Genomic DNA, 27009 nt, shown 5'->3' with positions numbered 1-27009 from the left:
GACCTATGGTGTGCTACACACGAGGGAAAAATCTAAAAGACCATGTGGTACATACAGACATTTCAAACTTTACAAATCAGGTGAAATCCAGCAGTTTTTTATCACGTAGCCCAGGTTGTTACAAATGTTTGAAATGTACAACCTGTAATCATATGATTACAGGTACCACATTCTCTAACACCTCGAGAAACAAGGAATACAAAATCAGACATGTGCTCAACTGTCTATCCACCCACATAGTTTACATAATAACATGTCCGTGTAAACTGCTATATGTGGGAAAAACTATTTGTACAGTACGGGAAAGAATGGCCCAACATAGGTCGGCAATAAAAGCAGCCAGCATAAAGAAACATTCGGACCAACCAGTAGCCCGCCATTTTTTGGAAAAGGGACATACAGTTGCAGACTTAAAACATATGATCATCGACCATATCCCCCGCACCATGAGAGGAGGGGACCGAGCAGGACTTTTGCTCCAACGAGAAATGAAATGGATATTCCAGCTTGATACCTGCAGTCCCAAAGGACTCAATGAGAGACTAACATGGAACATCTTTATATAGTCCTCAATTTACAGTCACGTAGATCATATAGTTAAAAAACAGTTTTAAAAAAATAGTGTTTTTTTAAAAAAATACGTGAGGTCTTTTCATCTATTGCATATAGTAATGCCCAGATTCCTATCCAGGAGAGGTGCCCGGTTTGTTGATGCAATAGCCATATATAGTCTATTGATGCAGAACCAGAAGGATACAGACATTAGCAATTTTTACGTGTTATATACATTTTTCTATAACATTATTTCCATATCTTTCAGTTTATTATCTTATTATCACTGTGCACTGTTGATGTTTACAGTTAATATACAAATCACTTATTGCCTGCATTATGTTTTTTCTATTTATAGCCCCCTCCGTAGCCGCCACACAGCGGCAGATAAGGCAGCAGCAGAGACGGCTGAATGGGTACTACAACCGTCCAGCGTATCCTAGCAACATATACACATTGCAGACGTCACTATCCGGACGTCACCGGAAACCAAACTGCCCGGAAGCCAGCTGGGGCGGACTACGGACGGAGCGCACCTGCACCTCTCCTGCCAGTTGTATTTAAGGTAGGACTTCTTTGTACACAATTTATTGTTGTTTTACACCTTGAAAACGGGGACCCAGTTCCCCGAAACGTCGGGATCACATTAAAAGCTTTTTGAAAAGTCCTGGGAGTGCCGCTGCTTGCATTTGCATCGCATAATATACTGTTACTCCGGAGGGCACCCAGGCTGAAGTTATCTCATTCCAGGGAGTGCCGGGCTGAAAACCCACTATATATATATATATATATATATATATATATATATATATATATATATATATATATATATATATATATATATATATATATATATATATATATATATATATATATATATATATATAATTGCAGCAGGATCCGGCTCTCCATATAAGTAAATCAGCGCCGGGTGCCCATATAGCATAACAGACAGCAGGACAAGGAAGATATAGCACTCCAGGCGACTTGATGAAGGAAATACTCACAGACCAGTTAAGGTTCACAACGTTTCAATGCCCGTTAACGGGCATTGAAACGTTGTGAACCTTAACTGGTCTGTGAGTATTTCCTTCATCAAGTCGCCTGGAGTGCTATATCTTCCTTGTCCTGATATATATATATATATATATATATATATATATATATATATAGATATATATATCTATATATATATATATATATATATATATATATATATATCTATATCTATATATATATATATATATATATATATATATATATATATATATATATATATATATATATATAACAAGATACCCAGCCGCAAAAGTCCTCAGAGGGAAATATGTCCACAGTATCAGTCAATGTGTGCAATCTTCTTCCAAAGGATCGTACCAAGATCCGAGTAGTACACTTGCAAAAAACCAGAGAAGAGACGCAACCATGAGCATATAATTCAAGACAAAATTTACTGCACAATAAGGCTCACGTACTTTGAAAGTTAAAATGAATATGCTTGCCAGCCTAGTAGAAGCCTAATCTCGGTGGACCTCCTCGAATTATGCCAAAGCACCGCCACTCAGCCGCAGACCCAGGGATCTTTGAACCAAGCCTCAGGAAATTCGCCGCACACGATCGGGAGCACCGGGACCACAGGTGGAAGACAGGACGTCAGCAAGAATAAGCCACTCCCAACGCGTTTCGACTACGGTCTTCGTCAGGGGGTGTGGTTAACTCAGGTACGTATCCGTCTTTTATACTCTATTCTATCCACAGGTGTAATCATTTATCTAATTCACTAATTATCAAGAGTGCCGGCAAGCAACAACAGCAAAAAATTAACATACAGATTTACAACAATACACAGCAGGCTGACACCCAGCAACAAATAAACATACATCCAAACTCACTTATATTTCATAGATTCATAAAAACATATATATGTATATAAAAATAGAAAAGTACAAAAATAGAAAAATACATTAATAAAAAGTTGATTAAAAATCATTAATGGTGTATATGAAACTTGGTGCCTGATCTCAGCCTGTAACAACAAAATATACATTAACAGCAAGAAATTATATATATACAATTATAACATGCAGTATTGCAGTCTTGGTGATACAATATAAAAGAACAAAATCTATATAGCAGCATTTGATGAAGCGCATTTACATAATTAATTTTTCAAAATTTATATCTATATATATATATAGACACACTTTAGCAGCAAACATGATAGTTAGAAGAGATATATATTAATAATACAAAGAAGATGATAAAAGAGTGATTAGAACATAGTATCAGATATTCATATATTGTTGTAAATCTGTATGTTAATTTTTTGCTGTTGTTGCTTGCCGGCACTCTTGATAATTAGTGAATTAGATAAATTATTACACCTGTGGATAGAATAGAGTATAAAAGCCGGATACGTACCTGAGTTAACCACACCCCCTGACGAAGACCGTAGTCGAAACGCGTTGGGCGTGGCTTATTCCTGCTGACGGAGTGACGTCCTGTCTTCCACCTGTGGTCCCGGTGCTCCCGATCGTGTGCGGCGAAGTTCCTGAGGCTTGGTTCAAAGATCCCTGGGTCTGCGGCTGAGTGGCGGTGCTTTGGCATAATTCGAGGAGGTCCACCGAGATTAGGCTTCTACTAGGCTGGCAAGCATATTCATTTTAACTTTCAATGTACGTGAGCCTTATTGTGCAGTAAATTTTGTCTTGAATTATATGCTCATGGTTGCATCTCTTCTCTGTTTTTTTGCATATATATACAGTATATATATATATATATATATATATATATATATATATATATATATATATATTCAAACAGGGATCCGGCTCTCCATATAATTGTAATCAGCGCCGGGTGCCCATACAGCATACAAACAGCACAGCAGGGGGGAGGTATAGCACTCCAGACGGCTTCTCAACAATAAAGAACACACAGACCACGATGTGGTACAAGACCACTGTGCTGGTCTTGCAAGTGGAATAAAGGTGCTGTAGCGATTGAGATAAAAGTTAAGTACTTTATTTGCTGGATTGCAAGGAAAATAAACAAAAGGGAGGTGGTGTGGGGCTTGGGCTGAGGACAGGGGTGGAGCGTGAGGGCACCCCTGTCACTCAGTGGGGCTGATGGAGGAAAAAGTTCCACTGATGATGAAAAGTTCCAATGCTGAGGTACCGTGGCGCGGGAGACTGGCGTCCCGTCCTCCACGCGGTACACGCTTACATTGTTTCCTAGGTCCCTCGATGTTAAGCTCTCGTGCCTGTGTCAGTAGATGTTCCCCACGGATCAGGAGCGGCTTGCAGAACAGGACGGCGTCGTCGGACTCCGCCTGCTTGCTGACCGAATCCCGAGCCGGGTGCTGTGCGCTCGACTCCAAGGATGGAGGAAAAAAACACCTCCGGCCATCACATTCAGAACACAGCTACTCCCTGAAGAAGACCGTAAGGTCGATACGCGTTGGAGAAACACAGCCCACAGCCTACTTCCTGACTAAGTCTCCTCCATCCTTGGAGTCGAGCGCACAGCACCCGGCTCGGGATTCGGTCAGCAAGCAGGCGGAGTCCGACGACGCCGTCCTGTTCTGCAAGCCGCTCCTGATCCGTGAGAGCCGTGGGGAACATCTACTGACACTTAACATCGAGGGACCTAGGAAACAAGGTAAGCATGTACCGCGTGGAGGACGGGACGCCAGCCTCCCGCGCCACGGTACCTCAGCATTGGAACTTTTCATCATCAGTGGAACTTTTTCCTCCATCAGCCCCACTGAGTGACTTTGCCCCCCCTGCCCTCACGCTCCACCCCTGTCCTCAGCCCAAGCCCCACACCACCTCCCTTTTATTTATTTTCCTTGCAATCCAGCAAATAAAGTACTTAACTTTTATCTCAATCGCTACAGCACCTTTATTCCACTTGCAAGACCAGCACACAGGGGCATATAGATATCATCCAGCATTTAGTGCTGTACAGCAATATCGCAACAATTATAAAGAGCATACACAAGCGCAGGTCTCCGCAACCCCCGTTCTCATACTGTATTTGGAGGGTGGCCACCCCCCCCTTTTGGAGACCAGCAGCTACCGATAGACCACATCAGTGAGCGCAGTGTCAATCTCACAAAGCCCCATATATATATAATTGTAACCCAATAAGTGAATGATGTACCTTACATTGGAAGATTTAATTTTTATTTTAAAGCAAACAACTGACCAGTGAGCAATCATGAAGTATTGCAGTTTATCCAGAGCTGACAGAATTTACTGTACACCAAACAAGTGATATTAATGACTCATTAGTCTTCTATTCCTGTCACATAGACACATACTTCTTTTGTAGGATCTTTGCAAGTAAACAGGAAAACAGAATGCCAAGTATCTGGGGACAAGATAGAACAGCCACTAGTAAATGAACATTCACTGAGCCAAAATGCATTACCCTATACCACGATCTTCTAAAATACACAACCCTGGTTTACATGCATGAAGTACTGAATGGTTGTAGTGCTAGTTCTACTCCAACCAGTTTGTCTGGAGCCTCATTCTCAACAGAAATATTTGCACATTCTTGGGGTTTGGACATTGACCCATATTCCATTGCTGTTGTAGTACATGCTTATGTGGGTACTGACAGGGGCGGATTGGCCCACCGGGACACTGGGCAATTTCCTGGTGGGCTGGTCCAAACCCTCTTCTATCGGGCTGTATTGCATGTTTTCCGGGCCAGACTGGACCATTCTGCCTGTGCAGTGGCCATGCTGAAGGCACAAGAATCATTTATCTCTAGCTCTACAAGCATCAACTCCATATGCAACACATATAGGAACAGACACAACACACATAACCACTGAAATTGCACTCGGGTGAATCATCCCTTGATCCACAACCTAGTTATGACTAATATGTATAAATAATGTACAATTATCACATAAATCCACCACTAATGCACACATTTTTTAACCTTTGTTTGGTGCTACATTTTTTAAAAAACTTGCAGAGCAGTGCTTACCTGCGAGATCCCCAGACCAACACCAGCTGCACCAATAACATTGATGTGTTCTGAAATCCACTTCTTCATCTTCCCCACACAGCCCTGCAAGAGAAAAACCTAACAATTATTGTCTTCTAGGCATTATACTTCATACTTTATTATCTCAGCTCTGTATACATCATACCTTAGAATTAGTTTTACCTATATTAGACACTAGGATGAACCAGTTACAGATGTACCGGGTGTCATCTTTGCAGGCGCCGCCATCTGACTGACGCGCGTGCGTCCCCCACGCACGCGCGTCACAGTATCCGGGCGACGGGGCGGTGAGGCGGACGCATTACTGTCCGCCTCCCGCTCGAGGGGCAGGGGGGGGACCCAAGGAGGCTACGGGGGGTGCGGTCGCCCGGTGTGGGCACCGGGCGACCGAGGGCAGCACCATCGGAAGAGGACACGCGCGCACCTCGTGCGCGCGCGTCCCCTTCCGGCATAAAGATGGCGGCGGGGCAGGGGATGGCGATGGCGACGCCATCACCTGCAAAGATGAGACCTGACCCATCTGTACATGCATCTGACCCATTTCCCAGTCACCACCCATTTTCAATACATTGCTCATTGTTCTTTGCATGCTATTGAAAATCACAACTGTGACTCTGCACAAACACAATTGGGACACATGCGATGTGACCTGGACACTTTCACAGCAACAACTGCACCATAGTTGCCTACCCTCCTGTATTCTGCAGGAGACTCCCTGAAATTGCAGCAATCTCCCTCTCTCCCTCAGTCTAGCAATCTCCCTCATTTCACCTAGCCCACTGTTACATTTTGGGGGAAAATGGAATGAGAGATAGATACATTTACATTGAAACATCAGCACCATTTCCCAGCACTTTACCAAGTATAGTAGCTCTGGGGCTCATGCACCACTCAGTTATAGCAGTACACACCAATGATTCTAGATGCCTTGTAGACAATATTTTTTCACAATCTCTCCATATATGGAACTAGACACACCCTTTGGGTGGAGCATGACATAATCTCCCTGAAACTCGTTTTCAAAAGTAGGCAAGTATGAACTGCACAGCTATGTCAGAAATTAACATGGTGTGCGACTCAGAATCAGGCTCAATATGTGAAACATTTGATTAAAACAGTTCCTTTTAAGCCTGAATAGGTTATTCTAGACTCTATAGGCCAAGCATGTCCAAACTGTGGCCCTTCAGCTGTTGTGAAACTACCAGTCCCATCATGCCTTGCCATAGTTTTGCTATTAGGGCAGTGGTTCCCAAACTGTGTGCCGCGGCTCCCTGGGGTGCCTCAAGACACTTGCAGGGGTGCCACGGGTGGGTGGTCCAGGACCAATTCAAATTATTTATGAACAATTACTTATGGACAAAACCAGTGCTGGTGGCTGCCAATCATAAAATGTGTGTACAATCAGAAGCAAATCCTGCCCTTTAACACATAACTGAAGCTAAGAATCACATATAATCCCAATCTACTTCATTTTATATATATATTTTGGGGCCTAGGGGTGCCACAGAAAAATTCTGATACTCTAGGGTGCCGTGATTCGAAAAAGATTGGGAACCCCTGTATTAGGGGATGCTAAAACTATGGCAAGGCATGCTGGGGTGTGTAGTTTCGCAACAGCTGGAAGGCCACAGTTTGGACATGCCTGCTATAGGCAGTAAATGAACCACAATGTATAGCGAAAGATGATTAATGTCACTTTCACACTGCCTAAATGTTTTAAAAATCTGAATTTTGAAACTGTATTTAAAACGGGTCTGAGCCTTCACATAGATTACCGTTTTAAATACCATTCACATCAGTCAACCCGTTTAATCCCCTGAACACATTTCAAGGTAGCCAGCCTATCACAGGTCTGTAGTCTGTTGTATTTACTAAATACCGTTTCAGAGCCATTCTCACTGCATAAAAAACGGCTCTGAAACGTGTAGGACTCTGCTTTTTAAACGTTTTGAAATACCGGTTATCTTTAACCGGTAAATGAACTCTGGTGCTTTCCCACTGCATCCTTAAAACGTTTTAAAATGGAAAAAAAAATGTAAATTTACCGTTTAACAAGTGCAGTGTGAAAGGGGTATAATTGTTTGTTGTATTTAGTATGGCAGAAAGGAAAACAATTTTGCAGGGTTGGATAGGGAGCTGCCCTACTTAAATGTCCACATTTTTTAAAGGCCTATTTCTTATAGGGAATGTTATCTAGGATATAATTGGTATTTGGTAATGTAAATTAAATACACCATTGAATTAATTATATTACATTAGGTGCATTCCGATGCCTCAATATAAAGAAGTGGTTGGAGTCAAGTTTTAAACAAATCCAAAATATATACTGTATTCTCTTCCTAGAGAGTGGAATTGCTCAAACTCTAATGTCCAATACTAAATATTTACCTCTGTGCACAAAAATATAATCCTGCCTGCATTCAATCATAATAATAAAAAAAAATAAGAAATATATTATTTTTATTATTATTAAGCAGTTTACTCCCAATGGGACGCAGTGTGATTTACATTTAAAAATAAAGAGGATACAAAAGTAACTGAAATGAGAAAAAGTACTGTATGTGGGTTTGTTTTTATAGGGACTAAAAGGAAATTTGAAATGTTTAAAAAAAAATAGGTAAGTTTGGAGTCTGCTTTTGCTTCTAGGACAGGGTTGCTGAATTTTTCTGTCTCCTCTCCGTTAGAAGCCCAGAGAGGAGACTTCCAGCTGCAGTTCAGGGTGTGTGTGAGTGTGTGTGGCTTAAGCTTTACGTCATTAAGCCCCGCCCCAGGATGTTAAAAAAACCCAATTCACGGATCTCTGTGGAGGGGCGGGCCCAGGATGTTAAAAAAACCCAATTCACGGATCTCTGTGGAGGGGGCGGGGCTAAAATTATGCTATTGTGGACAGTTTAGCCCCGCCCCCTCATCTGAGACCCACAGATTGCCGCATTTAAATCCAGAAGTATGGGGGAAGACGCCGCAATCGGGGGATGGCGTGGGGGTCACCCGGAATCCGGGAGGGTTGCCCACCTTTCCGGGGGGCCGGGAGGAGGACCCGATTTTCGGTATCCTCCCGGCCATTCCTGTTCTAGGACTAGAGGGGAAGCCTGTTCCATAGAGTCAAAGCTACATAGATAAAAGCTTGATCTCCAAATGAATTAAGGGAGATTCTAAGCACTACCTAAAGACTTTCATCTACAGATCACAGTAGTTATCTCTTTGCACAGTAAAGAATCAGAAGCTTCAGCAGTTAAATCTATATTATTTTTTAACATAACATTTATTAAAATGGCACAAAAATATAACGTTACAGTATATATAATAATCAAAAATTTAACATACTCAATAGGAATAAAACCAGACTACAGTACAGTGATCAGGGGAAGAAGAAACAGGGAGATGGCGAGGCAGACCACGAGAAGAGAAGGAAGAAGAGAATTACACAAAGGTAGAAAAAGATAGAGATATTCACCAGGTTAAAGGATGAGGAATGTCATCCTAATTTAAATGGATATGAAGTGTTTTGTGAAGAGTTAGGGGCCCCAAACCGGTTCAAAAGATTTGGAGGAATTCCTAAATCTACGGATCAATGAGAGAGATAATCTCACTTGCCAAGGCGTTAGCACTCTCATAGTTGGGGGGAAGTGGACAGGAGGCTGGTGCAAGGGTACGCCCAGCGTTTTATAGGCATCCCCATGAAAATGCTGGGCATTCCCCTGGGAACGCAGGCGGGTCTAGACTGACTTTTATGAAGCAAATAGAAAAAAAAAACATTTGATGGTCAGCAACCATCAAATTATTTTTTGCTTGTGCAGCCACATAAATGTGTAAGCATACACATCCCCTTGCATGCAGTTGTATTTATTTTATTTATTAACCGTTTCTTATATAGCGCACACATATTCCACAGCATCTTACAGAGTCCCTGCCCCTATATACGGAACTACATGTACACACACACACACACAGACATTCTAGGGTTAATTTGTTGGGAGCCAATTAGCCTACCAGTATATTTTTGGATTGTGGGAGGAAACCGGAGTACCCGGAGGAAACCCACACAACTACGGGGAGAATATACAAACTCTGCACAGTTAGGGTCATGGTGGGAATCGAACCCATGACCTCAGTGCTGTGCGGCAATAATGCTAACCATTACACCATCCGTACTGCAAATGTGGGGATTTGCACGGCGGGGAGCCAGGCATTTACCTGTTCGCCAGGCTGCAAACATACGCAACCTATCAGGTCTGAATCAGGCATATATTACCATATGTAGATCAACCTATAAGAAATTGAGCAGGAGCCAGTGTTTTCCTAAATCTTCATTCAATCATCCAAGCAATGTAATGGGGGTCATAAACAACTAGAGATTAAACATTTGTTTGGGGACCGCCTTAAGCTGTCCCCATGGTGCAATGTGCTAAGCAATTTTGAATATAATGATATAGTCAAAATTGCCTAGCAAGTTAGCCAGACACCATCTGTACACTGCGGGCAATAGCAATATGTGGGTCCGCAGCGCCAGTATTGTCCGGCAGAACAGTCTGTGCAGGCAAGGAGATTTTGACAATGCTACATAGTTTAGTGTATTTGGCCTTTGGCCAATTCACCCATGGCCTTAGTCAAAATCACCCATGGTCTTAGTCAACACAAGCCATGGGCTAAGTCAAATTCAGCATAGTCAAAATCGCCCATGCCTCGCCCCATCTGTACGAACCTTAAGACATATAGTTTCGAAATTTATATGGGGGTCTATGAGTGATATGCTGGTTTACCTCAGAGTGGATGTGTCTAAACTGCAGGAATTAATAAAATTCCATAAAAAAAAAAAAAAGTATGGCCAGCTTAGATTAAGTTCTGAAAATCAAGTTTCCATCTTGAACAAGGTCATTAGAATATATTATTCTTCACTCCCTCCAATGTATGAGTGAATTTCTGAATTCAGAATGGGGGAAGTTGGGATTATGAAACAAGAAACAAGTGTGAAAGGATATGGGGCAGTCAAGTATAACCAATTAGCACAGTCCTATACAATCAGTGAGTGAGCTACAATTGGATGGAAGGAAAATCAATCTACAGTGTTTGCCCTAATTTCTTCACACATTATTTGCGCTCTACGATGTCACCATTACCATACATGCCATTACCATAAACACTGAATGAGTTAGGCAGCAATGTACAGGTGTCATAAATTAATCAGTACATTCTCCTCATGTATCTGACTAACATGAATTTCGAAAATATAGTTCTACTGTATGTCAGCAAAAAGGGACAGCAAAAAGGGACTGGAATGATTAACTTTTATTTCAACAATGTCAGCATTCTCACAAATCCTTGCCAGAGGTTCAGAGATTAGGACAAGAATTAAGGGAGAAAGAGGACAATTTTGCCACGTGAAATTAGCAATCTATCTCGGTTACCCATGACTATGGGCCTTATTTTCATTCATTCTGTCCTCTGTGTGTATGGGAGTGCCCAGCGTTCCATGGGCGTTGCCATGAGAATGCTGGGTCGTTCCCAGGCTAGTGAGGCGGTGACGGAAATGCAGGGGGCGGGCAGCTGACATCACCGGATGTCAGCTGCCTGTCCTGTCCTTGCACAGGGCACCCGCAGTTTAGAGTGACTGTATATAGGTTACTCTGAACTGCGGGCATGGGAGAAATCATTCGATGGACGGTGACCATCAAATGATTTCTCCCTGCCTGCGAATGGATGATTATGTATATCATCCATTCGCAGCCTTGAGGGGGGGGGGGGGGGCGGCCGGCACTGCGGGCGGAGGGCGGCATCTGATGGACTTGCAAGGCTGTGAATTTTGCAGCCTTGCGAGTCAATCAGAATAAGGCCCTATGGCCAATGGTAAATGATACTCTATTATATCCTTAATACATTTTAAATAGTATCCATTAGAGTACCTATTTTCTCCATAACCCAAACTAGTTTGCATATATACTATCTTTAAAAATCGTAACTTACACATTGCACCGGACACCATCATTCTCCTTACATCACACAATGTAATACCCCTTACACCATAAGCCACACACCATAATGCCCCTTACACAATAAGCCACACCGTAATGTCCCTTACACTATAGGCCACACAACATAATGTCACGTACATTATACGCCAAATACAGTGGCGGGCTGGGCCGGGGGGCAGGGTGACATGTGCCCCCCAGGCCAGTACAGATTTGCAGCATGAGGGCCGCCGTGCTTGTCTCCCGGCTGCCAGTGTCATCCTGCAGCTGCTGCATACTGTGCACACTGACTGCTGCTTCCTGCCAGCAGATCAGCTCTCCGTACTCTGCAGTAGCCCCGCCCCCTGTTCTCTTCCTCTCAAAGTTTCCTCCTTCCTCCCTGGTCTCCCTGCTGCTAAATGGAACCACACAGGAGAAGGCTGGGCATGATCATGATAGCAGAGTAGCAGACAGAGCAGACAGAGCAGACAGCAACAGAGCACTACGTAGAGGTACTCCCTGCCCCCTGCAGTCTCTCCCACCATCATCCTGTCCACCTGAAAGCTCTCCCACCATCATCCTGTCCCCCTGCAAGCTGTCCCACTGACACCCTGGCCCCTGTAGGCTCTCCCACTGACACCCTGGCCTGCTGCAGGCTATCCCACTGACACCCTGGCCCTGCAGGCTCTCCCACTGACACCCTGGCCCTGCAGGCTCTCCCACTGACACCCTGGCCCTGCAGGCTCTCCCACTGACACCCTGGCCCTGCAGGCTCTCCCACTGACACCCTGGCCCTGCAGGCTCTCCCACTGACACCCTGGCCCTGCAGGCTCTCCCACTGACACCCTGGCCCCTGTAGGCTCTCCCACTGACACCCTGGCCTGCTGCAGGCTCTCCCACTGACACCCTGGCCCTGCAGGCTCTCCCACTGACACCCTGGCCCTGCAGGCTCTCCCACTGACACCCTGGCCCTGCAGGCTCTCTCACTGACACCCTGGCCCTGCAGGCTCTCCCACTGACACCCTGGCCCTGCAGGCTCTCCCACTGACACCCTGGCCCTGCAGGCTCTCCCACTGACACCCTGGCCCTGCAGGCTCTCCCACTGACACCCTGGCCCTGCCCGCTCTCCCACCATCACCCTGCCCACTCTCCCACCATCACCCTGCCGGCTCTCCCACCATCTCCCTGCCCCCTGCATGCTCTCCCACCATCACCCTGCCTGCTCTCCCACATCACCCTGACCCCTACAGGCTCTCTCACCATCACCCTGCTGGCTCTCACCATATGCTTGTCCCCTGCCCACTCTCCCACCATCACCCTGCCTGCTCTCCCACCATCACCCTGCCCGCTCTCCCACCATCACCCTGCCCACTCTCCCACCATCACCCTGCCCACTCTCCCACCATCACCCTGCCCGCTCTCCCATAATCACCCTGCCCGCTCCCACCATAACCCTGCCGGCGCTCCCACCATCACCCTGCCCCCTGCCGGCTCTACCACCATCACCCTGCCTGCTCTCCCACCATCACCCTGCCGGCTCTCCCACCATCACCCTGCCCCCTGCCGGCTCTCCCACCTTCACCCTTCCTACTCTCCCACCAGGATTAATACATCTGTACCAAAAGACACTAAGCTGGTACCCCCCACTGACTCTATACTTATAGCAGCAGGTGTAATTGGGTGCAGTGCAATTAGACTGTACCAGCTGGATCCCCACAAAAGTGGCACCATTTATTTTTTAATTTTAAAATATAGTGCCCTAACTCTGGGGCCACTTGCTTGTGTTTGCCCCCCAAACTGATATTAGCCAGCCAGCCCCTGGCCAAACACCATAATGCCACTTACACATTATATACACACACATATAAAAAGCCCAGAGACTTAAATTTATAACAATAATAAAAAGGCCTGCCATATGTTTGTTTTGTTGATAGGCTGTACTTTCAATATGGGGGGTGGGGGGGGGGGGAGGCTCCAGGTTTCTCTCTCTCTCTCTCTCTTGGGCTACATCTACACATCGCTTTTTAGCGGGTCTCATTCAGCGGGACCCGCTGTGCTCCAAGGAGCCTGCACACAGGCTCCTATGCAGCCTTCTGCACATATGTGGTGGCGATGCAGCCACCAGATCCTCCCGCAGCATGCGGTAGTACAAGATGGCGGAATGACCGGATCTCAAGGTGAACACATACATTTCAATGTACGTGTTCACACAGTGTGGCAATTCCCCTTAGGATCCAATCGGCTGTGGCGGTCCGGGTCCCCCTCATTTGCAACAGTGGCGGTGGTCCGGGTGCCCATCCATGGTGGCAGCATTGGGAAAAAATAGGATTTTAATACCTACGGGTAAATCCTTTTCTAGGAGTTCTTATGGGATACAGGGAAGTCGTTCATAACGATGGGGAAAAGAGGGTTTCCGTAGGAGACAGGCACATATAAACTTTTATACAGGGTGTACTGGCTCCTCCCCTCTGCTCCCCTCCCATCTAGCCAGTTAATAGAAAACTGTGCCGAAGGAGAAGAACAATATGAGAGGAATATGTTTAATATTTAATGTGGTGAGATTCATCCAGCACACCCAAACATAACTTTCAACATACAGATATCCTTGTAGCGACCACAAAACACGTGGGAGTCTCAGGGCCTTATAATATGTCAACTATTGACAACATTTTTAACACTTTGTGTCCCAACTGGGACAACTTTATAAGAAATGTCACCTAAGTGACAACACTCATGAACAGCTGAGTTACATGATGTAAACGATAAGGTTATTCTGGTAACCTCCACCCTTGTTAACCGTCAAAGGAACCAGGGTAATGAAAAGACCCAATAGTGGTCCACAGCTCACCAGAGTGAGTAAGGCAGAACTCCGCACAGAGGCGGGCGCCCTGTATCCCATAAGAACTCTGAGAAAAGGATTTACCGGTAGGTATTAAAATCCTATTTCTCTTACATTCTTATGGGATACAGGGAAGTCGTTCATAACGATGGGGATATACCAAAGACATCAGAACGGGCGGGATTGTGCGGAGAATGCCGCAGCACCGCTTGCCCAAACTGACTATCTTCAGTGGCCAAAGCATCAAATTTGTAAAACTTGACAAAAGTGTGTTGGCCTGACCATGTAGCAGCTCTACATAATTGTAAGGCCGACACTCCTCAGGCAGCCGCCCAGGAAGTCCCCACTGAACGAGTTGAGTGGGCTTTCACCCCAGCAGGCATAGGAAGATTTGCCACCACATAAGCCTGTTTTATGGTTGCACAGATCTAGCGTGCAATAGACTGCTTGGAAGCAGGGCGCCCGATCTTTTATAAGACAAAAAGTCCTTCAGTCTTATGAATTCTTGCCGTTCTCCGGATATACACACGGAGAACCTGAACCACATCCAAAGCGGTCGGCACCTCAGACTGAGGGCCACTAGCAGGAACCACAATTGGTTGGTTCACGTGGAATGCGGACACCACTTTGGGAAGAAAACGCGGATTAGTGCGTAATTCTGCCCTGTCTTCATAGAAGATCAAATAAGGGCTCTTGCAGGTTAACGCCCCCAGCTCAGAGACCCGCCTAGCCGAGGCTAAGGCTAATAAGACCACCATCTTCCATGTAAGATATTTTAAATCTATTTCCTCCAGCGGTTTGAACCAGGAGGATCGAAGGAACGTCAGAACGACATCCAAGTCCCATGGTGGAGTTGGGGCCACAAAAGGAGGCTGTATATGCAAGACGCCTTGTAGAAACGTCTGCACTTCAGGTATATTAGCCAGCTTCTTTTGGAAAAAGACAGACAGTGCAGATACCTGCACTTTCAAGGAGCCTAAACGTAGGCCCAGATCGAAGGAATCTGAGGAATCTATCAAGTTTAAATGCCGCCGGAGCAAAACTTCCCTTGTTCACACCATCCTACATATCTCTTCCAGATATGGTGGTAATGTGCAGCCGTTACCGGCTTCCTAGCACTCGTCATGGTCTTGATGACTGATGTGTGAAATCCTTTCTCTGTTAGGATCTGCCGCTCAACCTCCAGGCCGCCAAACGAAGCTGCTCTAAGCTTGGAAGATGCACGGCCCTTGCATGAGCAGGTCTCTTTGCAGAGGTAGACGCCACGAGTCCCTTTGAAGACTTAGAAGATCTGGATACCATGTTCTTCATGGCCAGTCTGGAGCCACTAGGATGACCTCGGCTCCGTCTCTCCTTATCTTCCTTAGCACCCGAGCCACTAGGGGAATCGGTGGGAAGACATAAATCAGGCTGTTGAACGCCCACAGTATGGAGAGGGTGTCCACCCTCTCCATACTTCTCTCGCCCTGGAGAAGTACCTGGACACCTTCCAATTGTGTCTTGATGCCATCATGTCTACTAGTGGGTTCCCCCACCGAGCCACCAGAGCACTGAACACCTGGTGGTGTAGGCTCCATTCCCCGGGGTGAAGCTCGTGGCGACTGAGAAAGTCGGCTTCCCAGTTGTTCACCCCGGGTATGAAGATGACCGACAGAGCCTGACAGTGACTCTCTGCCCATGACAGGATCTTTGTTGCTTCCCGCATGCAGGACCTGCTTTTGGTCCCGCCCTGCCTGTTCAGAAACTCCACAGTAGTGGCATTGTCTGATTGGATGCGGACCGCATGTCCGCTGAGGAGAGGGGCCGTCTCCAGGAGTGCATAATACACTGCACGTAACTCCAAGTTGTTGATATGGAGACGTGTTTCCAAGAGGGTCCATTTGCCCTGAAAGGACTGACCCATGGTCACAGCACCCCATCCCAGGAGGCTCGCATCCGTGGTGACTAAGACCCAATCCTGGATGCCAATCCTTCACCCTGCCAGCAGGTTGGGCGCGTGGAGCCACCACTGGAGTGAGTCTCATCCGAGACGACAACACAATCTTCCGATGCATCTGAAGATGTGAACCGGACCATTTGCTCAGTAGATTGAGCTGGAAGATCCTGCTGTGGAACCTCCCGAATTGGAGGGCCTCGAAAGAGGCCACCATCTTTCCTAGAAGGACAATGCACTGATGCACTGACACCTGGGGTGTTTTCAAAAAGTCTGTGACCAGCTGTTGAATGGCCACAATCTTTTCTTGTGGCAGGAACACTCTCATGAGAGCCATGTCCAACACCATCCCCAGGAACAGGAGTCTCTGAGAAGGGATCAGAGAGGACTTTGCTAAATTTAGGAGCCAACCGTGACCCAACAGGGTCTGCATGGTAATCTGTAAGGCTGCCTGCAATTCCTCCGACGGCGAGCCTTTACAAGCAGGTCGTCCAAGTATGGTATTACACAGATCCCTTGTTTCCTGAGAACCACCATCATCTCCGCCATCACCTTGGTGAATATGCGCGGGGCTGAGGACAGGCCGAACGGCAGTGCGCAGAACTGACAGTGATCGTTCAACAGCGCAATCCTCAGGTACTTTGATGCCACTGTCATGTCACCCAGAAGGCCTTCCTGAATCTGGGAGGCCCATGGGTACTTGTGTATTTTGGCGGTGCCCATCGCATTGCATACCATAAGGCATGCGATGGTATGCGATGCGACGCAATATCGCGCGATACTGTACAATGCCATACAATTTTAAAATTGTTTGACATTGTATATGGCATACAATGCCATACAATGCGATGCGATGCGATTAAACATTGTATAAGCACCCTAATGGGTGCTTACAATGTTAAATGCACCCCCACTATAAACGTGAACCCGAAGCGTGGCGAGCGCAGCGAGCCCGCGAGGGGCGGCAGTACGCGTCCTCCGACCTTTTCATACCCCACTATCCACGTCGGCGTGGAGTTGAGAATAGAAAGTGTGGCAGGCGCAGCGAGCCTCCGAGCCCGAAGCGTGGTGAGCGCAGCGAGCCCCGCGAGGGGACGCGGATACCTGTGAAGCCCGCGAGGGGACTCTGATACCTGTGAAGGTATCCGCGTCCTCTCGCTGCGCTCGCCACACTTTCTATTCTCAACTCCACGCCGACGTGGATAGTGGGGGTATGAAAAGGTCGGAGGACGTGTACCGCTGTGCTCGCCACGCTTCGGGCTCACGTTTATAGTGGGGGGTGGTGTGTGGGTGCATTTAACATTGTAAGCACCCATTAGGGTGCTTAAAAGCACCCTTTAGGGTGCTTATACAATCTTTCATCGCACAGGGGGCAAAAATCGCGTTGCATCGCATGCCATTGGGTGCATGGCATGCGATGCGATTAAAACATTGCGCGATGAAGATCGGGGGCGCCGCCAAAATACACAAGTACCGGCCTATGTATATATCGACTTTGCCATATAACAGCTTGCTAAAACTGGATGCTGGCACGCGCCACTAGCAGTGAAAATGGACTTAAGGGTATTTTCAACCTTTCTGTCCGTGGTGTCTTTCAGAGAGGAAGACCCTGGCACTGGAAGCACCATCTTTTTTGCTAAACAAGACACAGAGGAATCCACCTCAGGTGGCTCCTCCCACACTTTCCGTCCCGCAGGATCAAATGGAACCGTGGTTGTAAATTTCTTAGCAACTTTAAACCTCATTTCTGGGTTTTTCCACGCTGACTTAAAAGTAGTCTCCAAGTCAGTCTGCTCAGCATAGGCGAATCTAGAATTATGGTAATGGGTGGTCCCAGATCTAGAAACAAGAGAAGGGAGACCTTTGCGCGGCACAGCCGCGCGGCAAAAAGGGGGCGTGGCCTCATGGGAAGGAGGCGTGGTATCACAAAAAAGGGTGTGGTATTACACTTTAGACCATACACAGTAATGCCCATTACATATTTTAGCAAACTCCGTAATACCCATTACACATAAAGCCACACGCCATAATGACAATTACACATAAGACCACACACCATAATGCCCATTACACATTGTGCCACACATCATGATGCCCATTACATACTATATAACAAGCCATAATGCCCATTACATATTTGCCACATAAGTGCCGCTTACCTACGTGCTCATTGCTAGGGGGTTCCTGCTTAATGGCACCATAGCACCCATTACACATGATGCCGCACACCATAGTACCCATTACACATGATGCCGCACACCATAGTACCCATTACACATGATGCCACGCACCATAGTACCCATTACACATGATGCTGCACACATAATGCCCCTTACACATGATGCTGCACACATAATGCCCCTTACACATGATGCTGCACACATAATGCCCCTTACACATGATGCTGCACACCGTAATGCCCCTTACACATGATGCTGCACACCGTAATGCCCCTTACACATTAAGCCACACATTATGCGTAATGCCCCCACATACCGCCACTTGTAGCGTCCCTTAAGCAATGCCCCCAAAAGTGCCACTTACTGTAAATTTTTATATGAGCCTTCGCTGCTGCTGCAGGGAGAGATGGAGAGTGGTGCAGCTGCTTCTATGGGGAGAGGAGCAGTGCAGAGCACGCACCCACTCCCCTCCTGGTGTCCCCTCTAGCCGAGTGGACATTTGAAATATTGTGCGCGCTGTTGTTGTGCGTGACATCGGGGGAGCACGCCCAGCGCCGGCACCACATGATTAAAGGGGGGCGGGCTGAGGTGAAAGCGGGGAGAAGAATTGGAGCGGAAGCTGCAGGGGTGACATTCATTGACAGCTGGGCAGAGAGCAGGGTGCTGCCTGGCTGTATTCTGAGCACTGCAGGTCACGGCTATTTGAAATAATACCCCTTTCACAACAGAAAATGCAGGGATTTACCCGGGAATATGGTCCCAGGATCATGCAGGGACATTCCGAGGCTGACCCCTTATACACCAGCCTAGTCCCTGCATTTTCTGGTGTGAGGGGGAGAGAAAACCACTCCCCTCTCCCAACCCCCCTTTAACCAACCAGCTATATCTTCGGAACCAACTGACCCATTTACATGAGACCAGTATCATATTGAAGAAATTTTGAGTTGGCTTCGAATGATTTTGATACCGTGAAACTGGGCTGTTTGGTTCCAGAGAAATCTGCCCTCAAAGAACATAAACGGTCATGAAATTACATTTAAGAAAAAAAAAAAAAAAAACGGTTTAACCTCAATATCCCTGGAACCAATTAACCCATATGGATCCAGCCTGGTATCAGATTGAAGGCCCAGCGATTTGGGTTCGACTGAGATCAACCTCGAGCTTCAGTGATGCCGAAGGGGGAACTGGCAGCCGTTGGAACTGGGTGGGGGTCGGAATTAGCGTGTCCCATGTTATCCTATAGGGAAAACGTTCCAGCTTTGCCTGGCAGTATCTCCGGTTCCCATGGGGCTAGAGACACGGGGCTGGGCTCGTTGGAAAGCCCAAGCCCTCAGCTACAAAATGGGCTAATGGGTGGTCCTGTGCACCCCCGGACCACCCCCTAGATTCGCCTATGCTGCTCAGGGAAAACAACCTGCTGTCCTGTGTGCTACTTTGCTGTCCAGTAAGCTGTGGGGGAACCCCACTACTTTGAGGGGACATGCATGGCCCACAAGTAACTTGTGAGGAAGAAGCTGGCACAAACTTATCACTACACACCATACATGTAAGTTTCCTCATCATTGTGACAAACAAACAATCTCCCCTCACACACAGAGCAAACACAGTGGATATGCAGTGTGATTTAGACACAGATAATTACTATGTGTAGGACTATCTGACCAGTCTATAGCTTAACAAGCTAGTGGGGTAGTGTACAGAGGGTAATGGAGGAGACCAATACACCAAACAACCTGAGCTCTCCAATTTTAAGAGCTGGTATACAGTACAGTAATATAACAGTACTTTCAGTGTAAGCAAGCAAGTGCACAAGTACACAAGCTATAATGCTTGGTGACCAGCGCTCAGGCACTAACATACATATGGTGTGATATGCGTGTACTGTGAACGTGCTGTGACAGACAAGTCTGTGAGCCAGTGTTAGAAAAGCAATCTTATTTATTGAAGAGGAGTAAACAAGAATGACTGTACTGTTGTGCTCTGTGTAGCAGCAGCTGTTGATAGCCGGGGCAGGGCTAAAGGACACAGCGTGCTGGTGACACAGTCACCTGTATGAGAATGCACAGTCGGGTAGGGGAGGGGGGGTAATGATGGGTGGGGGCAAGTAGGGGGTCGGGGAAGAACAGTGCGGTGGTACTGGGTGTGGGCGGTGCCCAGTTAGTCCCGGACTGACAATGCAGGAGTGAAACAGCTGGATGCCCACAACGGGGGGAGTACAGTCCTGGGTCAAGGAAGGTGGCAGGGTGTCGTCAAAGGCTGGCGTCCCAAGCACCTCCGGCGGTGCACCGTGCACGTACCTGATACCCGCTTGATCTTCTCCCGTCTGGAGGGTCCTCGGCGATGTCCACGGCTTGGAGACTGTACCGGCGTCTGCTGCAGGGGAAGACGCCGGCTGTCGATCCACGCCGCTTCTACAACAAACAGCCGCACTTCCGGGTTCTGCCGAGATCGCGTAATCGGAGGTGTGAGCTGGTTGGTGGAGCAGGGTGGGCTCGACTCCTGGATAGGAGGAGACTTAGAAGCTTGTAGAATGATGTTGTATAGTATGATCCAACGCGTTTCTGCCCTTGTGGGGCCTTTCTCAAGGATACATGGGGTTGCTGGTGAGAATGGTTTATAGGGGTTGTTAGTCACTCCCCCTTGGTGGGTGGTAGCCATAGGTTCCCGGGGCTGTCAATCAGAGAGGTTGTGTAGTCAGCTGATTGCACGGAGTTCTGTGTCAGTTTCATCTCTGTGCAGCAAAAGTTACACTGCATTGTGTGCATATATTGGTATCCATTTTGGAGATACTGTTCTGTTTAAGGTGATTAGCCTATGGGTGATGCCATATATCATCTAGAGGCTGTTCCCAGGTTAAAGTCTATGTTCAGCCCTTTAGGTGCTAATGTCTGCAATTGGAAAATCCAAAAAAGTTCCCTTCTGTCAAGTTGTTGGGCAAAGTCCCCTCCCCTCCAATTTTTCTTAGGTGCTTCTATAATGGTGAATTCTAGTCCCTTGGGATTGGAGTGATGTTTTGCTTTGAAATGTGAGGACACACTATGTTGATCAAAACCTCTTTTAATGTTCCTCACATGTTCATACAGTCTGGCACTCAAAGACCTAACAGTTCTACCCACATACTCTAGATTGCAGGGACATCTTAAAAGGTATATGACACCTGTAGTATTGCATGTGAAGTGTTCCCTATGTGCGAATGTCCTGTCTATTGTTGTGGAGTGCCAGGTCATCTGTTTTTTGGTGGTCAAGTCTTTGCATGCCTTGCACCCTGAGCATCTCCCACAATAAAAGAAGCCCTTGCTATCGGTTAGGGTCGTCTGTTTGATGGATGTGGGTTTTAAGTGATTTTTGGTCAGTTTTTGTTTCAGGTCTGGGGCTTTTCTGAAAACTACTGTCGGTCTGTTTTGTACGTGCATGGTGAGGTCAGGGTCTTCGCATAGGATGTGCCAATGTCTGTTTAGAATTTTTTTGAGCGGGTCAGCTGCTTGGTTGTATTGGGTAATGAAGAGTATTTTATTGTTGTCTGTGGTTTTGTTTTTGTCTTTTACTATCAGTGTCTCACTACGTTCCATTTTAAGTATGTCTTGTTGTGCTTTTGTAACTAATTCTGAGTCATAGTTCTTATCTAGGAATTGTTGTCGCATTTCTGTCGATTGTAGTTCATAGTCAGATGTTTTGGAGCAGTTACATCTTAACCTGTGAAATTGTCCTTTTGGTATGTTGCTGAGCCAGGGTTTGTAGTGTCCACTGTTGTATAAAATGTAACAGTTACATTTTATACAACAGTGGACACTACAAACCCTGGCTCAGCAACATACCAAAAGGACAATTTCACAGGTTAAGATGTAACTGCTCCAAAACATCTGACTATGAACTACAATCGACAGAAATGCGACAACAATTCCTAGATAAGAACTATGACTCAGAATTAGTTACAAAAGCACAACAAGACATACTTAAAATGGAACGTAGTGAGACACTGATAGTAAAAGACAAAAACAAAACCACAGACAACAATAAAATACTCTTCATTACCCAATACAACCAAGCAGCTGACCCGCTCAAAAAAATTCTAAACAGACATTGGCACATCCTATGCGAAGACCCTGACCTCACCATGCACGTACAAAACAGACCGACAGTAGTTTTCAGAAAAGCCCCAGACCTGAAACAAAAACTGACCAAAAATCACTTAAAACCCACATCCATCAAACAGACGACCCTAACCGATAGCAAGGGCTTCTTTTATTGTGGGAGATGCTCAGGGTGCAAGGCATGCAAAGACTTGACCACCAAAAAACAGATGACCTGGCACTCCACAACAATAGACAGGACATTCGCACATAGGGAACACTTCACATGCAATACTACAGGTGTCATATACCTTTTAAGATGTCCCTGCAATCTAGAGTATGTGGGTAGAACTGTTAGGTCTTTGAGTGCCAGACTGTATGAACATGTGAGGAACATTAAAAGAGGTTTTGATCAACATAGTGTGTCCTCACATTTCAAAGCAAAACATCACTCCAATCCCAAGGGACTAGAATTCACCATTATAGAAGCACCTAAGAAAAATTGGAGGGGAGGGGACTTTGCCCAACAACTTGACAGAAGGGAACTTTTTTGGATTTTCCAATTGCAGACATTAGCACCTAAAGGGCTGAACATAGACTTTAACCTGGGAACAGCCTCTAGATGATATATGGCATCACCCATAGGCTAATCACCTTAAACAGAACAGTATCTCCAAAATGGATACCAATATATGCACACAATGCAGTGTAACTTTTGCTGCACAGAGATGAAACTGACACAGAACTCCGTGCAATCAGCTGACTACACAACCTCTCTGATTGACAGCCCCGGGAACCTATGGCTACCACCCACCAAGGGGGAGTGACTAACAACCCCTATAAACCATTCTCACCAGCAACCCCATGTATCCTTGAGAAAGGCCCCACAAGGGCAGAAACGCGTTGGATCATACTATACAACATCATTCTACAAGCTTCTAAGTCTCCTCCTATCCAGGAGTCGAGCCCACCCTGCTCCACCAACCAGCTCACACCTCCGATTACGCGATCTCCGCAGAACCCGGAAGTGCGGCTGTTTGTTGTAGAAGCGGCGTGGATCGACAGCCGGCGTCTTCCCCTGCAGCAGACGCCGGTACAGTCTCCAAGCCGTGGACATCGCCGAGGACCCTCCAGACGGGAGAAGATCAAGCGGGTATCAGGTACGTGCACGGTGCACCGCCGGAGGTGCTTGGGACGCCAGCCTTCGACGACACCCTGCCACCTTCCTTGACCCAGGACTGTACTCCCCCCGTTGTGGGCATCCAGCTGTTTCACTCCTGCATTGTCAGTCCGGGACTAACTGGGCACCGCCCACACCCAGTACCACCGCACTGTTCTTCCCCGACCCCCTACTTGCCCCCACCCATCATTACCCCCCCTCCCCTACCCGACTGTGCATTCTCATACAGGTGACTGTCACCAGCACGCTGTGTCCTTTAGCCCTGCCCCGGCTATCAACAGCTGCTGCTACACAGAGCACAACAGTACAGTCATTCTTGTTTACTCCTCTTCAATAAATAAGATTGCTTTTCTAACACTGGCTCACAGACTTGTCTGTCACAGCACGTTCACAGTACACGCATATCACACCATATGTATGTTAGTGCCTGAGCGCTGGTCACCAAGCATTATATATTATTCTCTGAGTTGGGACCCACTCGACACAGCAGCCGGCAAATCTAGGTTTGAGCGCCACCATCAACTATTATTAACAAGTACACAAGCGCTGAAAACCTGATGCTGACTCTGCTAGCAGATTCCCTCTGTTCCACACCGCTGAGGAGTGTTTGGAGCAGTACAATGGTGTTTTCAGCAGCCAGGGAAGAAGCAGGAAGCAGGTTTTGGCGCCCTCACAGAGCTATGGTCCCGCTCTGGGTAAGCTCCGCCCAGCGTAATGGCGCCGGAGCTTACCTGCATTGTTATACTGAGACTGACATTAAAAAATGTCCTACCCGTGGTAAACTGCCCTGGACAGTACAGGAGGCAGTACCCTGTCCCAGTGTATGCGGGGGGTTGCGCGGTCCCTATGCAGGGCACCGCCAATACTGCCGCCACCATCTTGCAGCACAGTAACCCGGGGGCCCCACAGCAGGGGACCCCGGGGTAGTACTCACCACACGACGTCTTCAGACTGGACTAGGGGTGTGCGGCATGCCAGGGGTGTGCGCACTGCAGCGCAATGCCCACGGTAACATCACCCACGCAGGACAGTGGTCCTGTGGCAGGGACAGCTCGGAACCATGAAGTGGCCTGCAGCTGAACCCTTCCCCCAGTCTCCCACGACGCAGGACTGCTGTTAAGTCCAAAACAGCAGTCCCAAAATAATAAAGAAATTAAACAGAAGACAAACTCTCTGGAGCTCTTCCTGATGCGTGCTTCTCCTGAGGCACATTTTCTTAAACTGGCTAGATGGGAGGGGAGGAGCCAGTACACCCTGTATAAAAGTTTATATGTGCCTGTCTCCTACGGAAAGCCTCTTTTCCCCATCATTATGGACGACTTCCCTGTATCTCATAAGAATGTAAGAGAAATTATAATTTCAAAATGGCAGCTGCCAGCCAATCACGTCTTGCCGCCCCCTTGAGCTGGCTATATTAGCCAGCATGAGACTGGGGGGGCAGGCAGTCCGACGGAGAAGGAGGAGCAGAGAAGAGCTCCTGAAGACGCCTAAGCCCTGGGGATGCAGTACCCATGCAAAAGAGCTTAAATGGTCTCTACCCTCTGGGTAAAGATGCCGTGGGGGCCCCATGGGAGTAGAAAGAAGAAGCAGTTTTATAAAATATTTTAAAACCTGTGTTAATGTTTTTAATTTTAATATTTACTTTACAGGGGATTTATAGGTACCAATGGGCCTTTAATGCCCCACATGCTGACTTCACATGGTTCTCTCCACTGGGTGGTAGGTGCAGGGTTGATAGCTGGTTTATAAAGTAATATCGTTGTTCTTTACAGTAGGACTGCAGGTCCCAGCAAGCCTGCCCCACATGGTTCTTCTAAGTACCAGAATGTGAGGCAGGCTTGCTGGGACCTGCAGTCCTTTTGTAAAAAACAATATTACTTTGTAAACCAGCTATCAACCCTGCACCCACCACCCAGTGGAGATGGGGATCCCCACCTCCCAAGAACTGGCTGCCTGGGCTGACTAGTTAGAGTGGGTAATGCTTTGGCCACGGGACCCCTCCAATGGTGTCCCCTGGCTATGGCATTACACCCCCTGCTGGTGGAGCCCAGTGCTGGTCCCTAAAATATGGGGGACCCCCTACTCATTTTATTCCTGCCAAAACTGCATCCTGCCAGATCGCAATGTGTAGACACACAAAGCTACATCCTGCTAAAAAGCTCTTGCTAGATTGCATCTTGCTAAAATGCAATGGTGTAGACACTGTGCATTAGGATCCACACGCTGAGGCAAGGTTCCTGCTCATTCTGCTCTGCAGTCTGCGCGCCCAGCCAGTCACTGATCCGCAGGCTTCTGAGTGAAACCCGAATGGACAGCTGAGTCCTTCTATATGCACTGGCGGCTGTCAATCACACTAATCCCCCAGAGAGGATGACTATTGGAAAACTCCAACAATTACCAAAGGCTGATTATATATGCCTCATTTCCTGCAGGTACTGCTTATAACAGTCTCCCATATACAGAGGTAAATAATTTTTGGTACTTATATGTTAGTTGGGCACCCACTATAGTTACTACGCTCAAACCCCCACTATCCACCGAGCCTGAAGCGTGGAGAGCGTAGCGAGCCCCGTGAGGGGATGCGGAAAACTAAGCAAATAGCTTAGTGGGCGCCCAACTAACATATAAAGTACCTAATTTTTTAATTAAAACCGATTCCTTCACTGTTCCATAGTCCCCAAGGTGCCCCACTTTTACTTTCTATTTTCTAATCTGAGGTGGGCATCCCTCCTGGCGGTGGCAGCTGGAGCACTGGTCATACTCTGAGTTTCTCAAAGCGTCTGAGATTTTTTTCCTTCATTTGGCTGTCAATCACAGCAGCAGGTGCAGTAATATTGTTACGCTACTGCTTCCATGGATTAATCACATATCAAAGAAAATGAATGATATCAATGAATAGAGGTGTGATGCACTTCCTACAGCGCTACTTTCTGAAGTAGAAATCAATGTGTAAATATAAAAATAAAAAGGTCCTGCATAAATCCCTGCATATGGAAACCGTCTTCTACAGCCCTGGAAAAGAAACCTTTATATACATTATAAAGCACCTGATAATGCGAGTACTGGTATGATATGGTTTCTTCAGAATCCGATAAGGAAAGTTTGGAAGGAACGTACCTCTAACTGGCAGCTGGTACTGGGGTTGTCAGCCCCAGGACAAAGTATACTAGGAAGAAAAGGGGTGTACCAGCGCCGGCTGTAAATAGTGAATCGATACACTCAGTATAAAATATAGTAACAATTTAATTCAAATATACACATAAAAATAATTTTTGTTTTACATAT

The 27009-nt window shown here is 46.8% G+C and overlaps 1 protein-coding gene across 1 annotated transcript in view; it reads right to left on the bottom strand.

The window, feature by feature from the left end:
• Positions 1-4717: 4717 nt before the first annotated feature.
• The window catches only part of LOC146020419 (CD63 antigen-like), a 132213-nt gene continuing 109921 nt past the window's right edge, over positions 4718-27009 (bottom strand). Inside the window, exons 6-7 of the mRNA XM_083153540.1 lie at positions 5557-5640; positions 4718-4926 (exon numbers count right to left, since the gene is read on the bottom strand). Of these exons, the coding sequence (XP_083009666.1) occupies positions 4861-4926; positions 5557-5640 (150 nt within the window). The 3' untranslated portion in view covers positions 4718-4860. The remainder of the gene's footprint in view (positions 4927-5556; positions 5641-27009) is intronic.

This window comes from Crinia signifera, chromosome 7, assembly GCF_055691185.1.
Source record: "Crinia signifera chromosome 7, ASM5569118v1, whole genome shotgun sequence".
Classification (NCBI taxonomy): Eukaryota; Metazoa; Chordata; class Amphibia; order Anura; family Myobatrachidae; genus Crinia; species Crinia signifera.
This window is presented reverse-complemented; position numbering and strand designations above follow the sequence as displayed.